This window comes from Punica granatum, chromosome 5 (genome assembly GCF_007655135.1).
Source record: "Punica granatum isolate Tunisia-2019 chromosome 5, ASM765513v2, whole genome shotgun sequence".
NCBI classification, from domain to species: Eukaryota; Viridiplantae; Streptophyta; class Magnoliopsida; order Myrtales; family Lythraceae; genus Punica; species Punica granatum.
Window position 1 is genome coordinate 1,922,204 of NC_045131.1, and position 6,000 is coordinate 1,928,203.

Sequence of the window (6,000 nt, forward strand, 5' to 3'; positions counted from 1 at the left end):
CCGAATCTCCTCCCTTCGAAGAGAGAGGGGGGAAGGAGATCGCAGCTGCGATGGCTCGTCGCTGGCCATTACAGCCCATGCAACGTCGTCAACACCATCAGTGGTCTCCCCCAACGCCGCCTCGGTTGCGACGGCCGGCGACGAGCCACCGCAACCCATATCTCGTTTCCTCTCTCTCTCTCTCTCTTTCTCTCTCTCTGACGAGAGACAGGGAACGAGATCTGGCCCGCGGTGGCTTGTCGCGGGCCGCTGCAGCCCAAGCGAAGTCGTTGGCGATCGTTAATGGCGTCGGCGACGTCGCTTGTGAAGCTGGTGGCCGGTGTGGTGGCCGCCACCATCCCCCTCACCATTTCCGATCCGAAATGATCGGTTCCTTTTTTAAAAAATTTTAAATTTTAAATTTTTTTTTAAAATTATATATTTAGGGTCAAATGTTGAAATGCAAAAGCTTTGGGGCATTAATGATAGATAATATAAAATATGCTAAAAGTAATTCACCATTTTGCAATCAAATGACTTATTCTATTAAGCACTAATTCCATTAAGTATTTAAAATTTCAGCACTTAATTTTTAGTCCAAATAAACATACATTTAGCATGTGTTTATTTCAACTTAATCAAATAAGTGCTTAAAAGTTAGTGAGAAGAGAAAAAATGAATGGGAAAAAGAAGCAAATATGATTTATGAGAGTCTAAACTACTAATCATTAAGTCAAAAATCACTTATTGAGTAAGTAAAAAAAACTTGACTTAATGAAATAAGTTTTTTTTCACTTATTAATACTCTCTTTTTCTTGGCTGATAGTTGTGAGTCTTGTGACTCACAATTAATTCATCTTCCAGGACTATATGTGGACTTTGGAGTATGGGCCGACTCCTGATAATGGGCTCAAACTAGTGACCTTCAAGAACCCGTCATCTATTGGTTGCATAGCGTAGAGCGTATCATTCACATTCATGCATTTGATTCGAGTAAAAATTTACTGTACAATTTTCAATTTTGTGATTTTGGAAAGTTGAAATCCTCCCATTTTATAACAATCCCGGAGATGGAAAGTTGGAGGGCATGAAAACCTGACAGACGTCATGGATAAATATCACGAAGAAAGAGAATATGGTGATTTTTTTTTTCGGTAGGAAAATGAGGTAGAAGCCCAAACAACTAAACAGTACAAAGACGAGGTGTAGCAACCCCTACAAGATCCCCTAACAATACGGAATCAAAACCATTAGGAATAAAACAAAGAAAATGCAAATCAAGAGGCCGAAGGATAGAACGTCGAGTAAGCAAATCGCACGATTGTTTCCCTCTCGAAATATATTATGAATTTGGACATCCCAATCCTTTGAGAGTAACCCCTTAATATCATGAACCAGCGAACGATGACTAGGAGCACAGGATGCAACCCCGAGGAAATTGTTTCTATCTGTATGCTTACTGTCGTCCCTGGATTCGAGGGATAAATGGATGCTTCCAAGGTATAATACATTTTTTTTTTTGCAAAATAAAAGGCTGAGAGAGGGAGACTAACGTAGCAACCCCCTCTGCGGAGACTAGATAAGCTGCTTAGCCGCCATGGAATGTTCCATTCACTTGATTGGGTAAAGGGCTCGGTGAGACATCATGCTACCTAAGTCATCCCGACCCCATCAAAGCGCACAGTCGATCAGAAGAGCTTCCATAAGATATAGGACAAAGGTCTATTAACGCAAACGCTTTCGTGTTTAAGTTGAGATTCGACCCCTTGACCTTCCCTTTGGAAGACAAAGCCCGTTCCACTGGGCTACCACCTTGGTGGTTCCAAGGCATAATGCATAGATTCCAAAGGAAAACTATCCTATGATACATGACACATAGTAAAACCCTGTGAATTTCAGAGTGGCACACAGGAAGTATTTAGTACAGACAATTCCAACGCGAAACCGCAGTGGGAGATATATTAATCATCTTCCACCTGACAGAAGTGAGTCTGCCACAGTGGACGAGGTCGAGAATCCATTGTCCATTGAGGAAGGGTGCGGCATAGCAAAATCATCAAATCCCTCTCCAAGTTTGATCCTTAATCCACTCGAATAGGTGTCAAGGGAAGAGGATAAGTGCTGTATTGGCGCGTCTCCTTCCAAGTATTGCACTACTTGCCGCATAGTTGGCCTCGCCCCAGGCTCTGGGTGCGAGCACACCAGGCCCAGCTTCAGCACCAGCTCAACTTCCTCGGCCACGAACTCTTCACTCAGGTTTGGGTCCCTTGCCTCAAGAATCTCCCCTCCTCTGCTCCAGCAGTAGAAGACCCAGTCAACCAATATCAGATCCTCAGTTCCTCGTGCCTCGATCGGCCTCCTTCCAGTTGCCACCTCAAGCAGGAAAGCCCCGAATGCAAAGACATCTGTAGCCTTCGTGGCCCTGCCTGTCCTGGTATGCTCCGGAGCAAGGTACCCGAAAGTCCCTGCCACGTGGGTGGTCTGTGGATAGGTGCCGTGGTCATACAGCCTTGCAAGCCCGAAATCTCCTAATCTCCCATTCAATTCGGCATCGAGAAGGACGTTACTCGACTTAATATCTCGGTGAATCACAACCCGGTCCCACCCTTCATGGAGGTACAAGAGCCCTGAGGCCACACCCCTTATGACCCTAAACCTTTGGGTCCAATTGAGAGTGACTTTGGGTTGGTTGAAGAGGTACTTGTCGAGACTCCCATTCGGCATATAATCGTACACCAAAAGGAGCTCGCCCTTCCTCCGGCAGTACCCAAGGAGTGTGACTAGGTTGCGGTGCCGGAGCCGGCCGATGCTAACGATCTCTGCCACAAATTCCCGGATCCCTTGCTTGGAATTATGAGAGATCCTCTTCACAGCGATCTCAAACTTTGAAGTGGGTAGTATCCCTCTGTAGACACTCCCAAAACCACCAGTCCCCAACAGCTCCTGGTCCCGGAATCCCCTCGTGGCGATATAGAGATCCTTGTACTTGAACCGATGCGGCCCATAACATAACTCCCAGTCTTCGAGAACCTCTGCATACTTCCTCTTTCTTCTAACGTAATAGAACAATCCCAAGATTAACACTGAGACAGAAAATAAGCATATTGAAGGCACTCCGATTGTTAGCAGCTTAGAAATTGGCTTCTTTCCTAGTCGGGGAAGGTTAGGAAGCTTTGACAGCTCAAGCCCCTGTACCTGTCCATTCATCTGGAAACTCCAGCCGAGAATGTAACTCTGGGAGGTTGAGTATGAACCTGTCGAGGATGAGAACCCAACAAACATGGTCTCCTTGACGATTGTCGAGAGATCAAGCGACAGGGAGAGGAGTGGAGTGCTTGGTCTCACAGCCTTGAAGGGTGCTAAAGTTACCTCGATTCTCTTCTTGATCCCATCATAGTCCACCCAGACTTGCATAGGTCGGCCGCTGACCAGGGTCAGGTTCTCAAATTTTCCAGCACCACCATCAGGATAGTACCCTGCCGAAGCAGATACGGCTGAGACCAGCCCGTTGATGTCAATCCCGAGATGATTATTATCGATGTCCTTAAAATCAGCAGTCTGCACCGCGTCAAGCTCAATGGCAAATACGTGATTAGTGGGGTCCCCGTTATTTGTCTTATTAAAGAGTCCAAGGTACATGTTTGGAAATGCGCCGGGAAGGCCCCTTTGGGGGGCGGCCACGAAGGCAATCCCCGGTCCACCCACAGCTGGGTCCTTGGAGATGATTGCAAACACGAACGTGGTGGAGAAGGAGAAGACAGAGCCCTCACTTGAGTTCTTGAAGGGCACTGGGTCGGGATAAAACGCATGGGCCATCATCTCCCTTGTTTCGTTTGTCAGCCTGAGGAGGCCATTGTTGGTGAATTCTGCAAACCCATCCAGCTCCAACTTAACCGATCGGAAACCGTTGAAAGTGAACCCGATCCCTTGATCTGACCCTGCTCCTGCTCCTGCTTGGGGAAAGACCAACATGAGAAGGAACTCAGAAATTGTGGCCAGTGCAACAAAATCCATGTCTCTTTAGGTTGCAGATAAGACGGTTTTATTTCGAAACAAGTCTCTTTAGCCTACATAAATAAATCTATATTTAGAATCTTTATATGTAACAGCAAATATTTATGACTTTTTAACGACTTAGATGTATCAATAAGACGGAAGACTCTATTATTTGTTAGAGATGACAGATGACGGATGACTCGGTACCATAAACTGCAACATCCGATCTTTATTTGATGTCATAGCTGGGTCGTCCCAGGACTGGCACAAGTAAATTATGACTAAGTCACTCATTGTACTAGGATGTAACAGAAAAAATTTATGACTAAGTCAAGAGATGGTTGTCCAACTTGAATGGCCGTTGTTTTCTCTGACACCGTTCCAATTAGTTACCCTGGAATCTAATATGCTGAAAAAAAAAGAGCAGTGAATTTAACAAGTCAAACACAGGCTCCGAAATATTTCCCCTCCAAACATTAATTGACTCTTCGTGTCAAAATGAACTGAGTAGTCATGAAAATGTTTCTGCGGACCACAAACCACTCCGATCCCTTTCTCAAGACAAATGAGACCTGGGGTAACAGTGAGAACACTTGGACTCGTCTGGTTCAGAGGACAATGTTCAATAGTGATGGAGCATTAATCAGTGGGGACAACGACGTTGACGAGTTTTGTTTACGTTGCCAATGTCTAAGGGAGAGGATATCAACGGTTAGATCTTAGAGCTAAAGCGTTTTTGTCCTTTTGAGGCTTCATATCATTGGGCACATATAATTATAAAGTCAACAAAGTACCATGTGCATTTCATTTCACTAATATCGGGGCATGGAAAACGATAACTGGAATCAAGGATAAGCATTTAGGCCCTATTTGAATTTTCAAACATTTAATTTTAATTTTAATTTTAATTTTAACTCAACACACTACACAATAAAAATACACATTTTCCAAGTGAAAAATTTTAACTTTAACTTTAACTCAACACATTACACAACAAAAACACACGTTTTCCAAGTCAAATTTATAATTACATCTCATTTGTCCTTTTCCACAATCAAAATCAAAATCCAAATTAAAGTTACTTTAACTCTGAATCCAAATGCACCCTTAGCTTCTTGTATAATTTATGTGTAGGTCGTTGCTTTGAAAGTTCAGTGAGTAATCTACCTAAAAAAAAAAAAGTTCAGTGAGTAAAGGATCCATAATATGAAATTGTTAAGCCAGTGCTGGGAGATACCCTGCTTTAAAAGGATAAGCAACCTCAATTTCACTTCTTCTTTTTTTTTTTCGGTAGAACAGGGGCCATCGGCCAATAAGAAAACAAAAATTACATGAAACATAAGCGGGTTAAGGAGGCTCTAGAAAGATCGCACAGAAGGAGCGGTAGAACGCCACTTGGGTGGGCATAGAAATGAGATCCCGATGAGAGACGAGTCGCCGACTGGCCCATCCAATCTGCACACGCATTGCCCTCCTTATATGTATGACAGATTTGTACCTGCCAATCCCGTTCAAGTAACTCCCAGATGTCGTCCACTAAGAGCTCGGTAGAAGCTGCAGTCGGAGACGGGCGAGTGATCATCAGCTTCACGACCTCCGAATTCACCTCCAATATAATCCGCCGAAGTCCTAGATCCCAAGCGTATTGAAGGCCTATGAGAGCCCCCCATAATTTGGCGATGACTGAAGTCGCGAATCCGACATTGTGCGCAAAACCTCCAATCCATTGCCCATCCTCCCCACGTATAACTCTACCAGCACCTGCAAGCCTCGGATTTCCTCTGGATGAGCCATCGGTGTTAACCTTGACCCACCCCTGCTGTGGCCGAGCCCACCGAATCCACTTCCACACTTTTGGATTTCGGAGTATGGTCTCCGTTCGACTAAAACTTGCAGTCATCTTTCTAGCAACCATAGCACCATCTGAAGGCCGAGAAAAATTCTCGTCAAAAATTTCTTGATTCCGCCACCCCAAATAAGCCAACATGCTATTCCAAATAGGCAACTCCAGCCTCCAGCCGAATT

At 44.6% G+C, this 6,000-nt stretch overlaps 1 protein-coding gene across 1 annotated transcript; it reads right to left on the reverse strand.

Moving 5' to 3' along the window:
• Positions 1 to 1,704: 1,704 nt before the first annotated feature.
• Positions 1,705 to 4,168, reverse strand: LOC116209527 (L-type lectin-domain containing receptor kinase IV.1-like). Its single transcript, XM_031543183.1, has 2 exons — positions 3,234 to 4,168; positions 1,705 to 3,062 (listed from the first exon to the last, which is right to left on the reverse strand). Exons 1-2 carry the CDS (start codon positions 3,991 to 3,993, stop codon positions 1,945 to 1,947), a joined length of 1,878 nt encoding a protein of 625 aa, XP_031399043.1. The 5' UTR covers positions 3,994 to 4,168; the 3' UTR covers positions 1,705 to 1,944.
• Positions 4,169 to 6,000: the final 1,832 nt, after the last annotated feature.

Coding starts and splice junctions, on each gene's coding strand:
- LOC116209527 (XM_031543183.1), bottom strand. CDS start 3,993: ATGGATTTTGTTGCACTGGCCACAATTTCTGAGTTCCTTCTCATGTTG. Junction 3,063..3,233: donor TGGGTTCTCATCCTCGACAG/GTTCATACTCAA, acceptor TTTCTGTCTCAG/TGTTAATCTTGGGATTGTTC.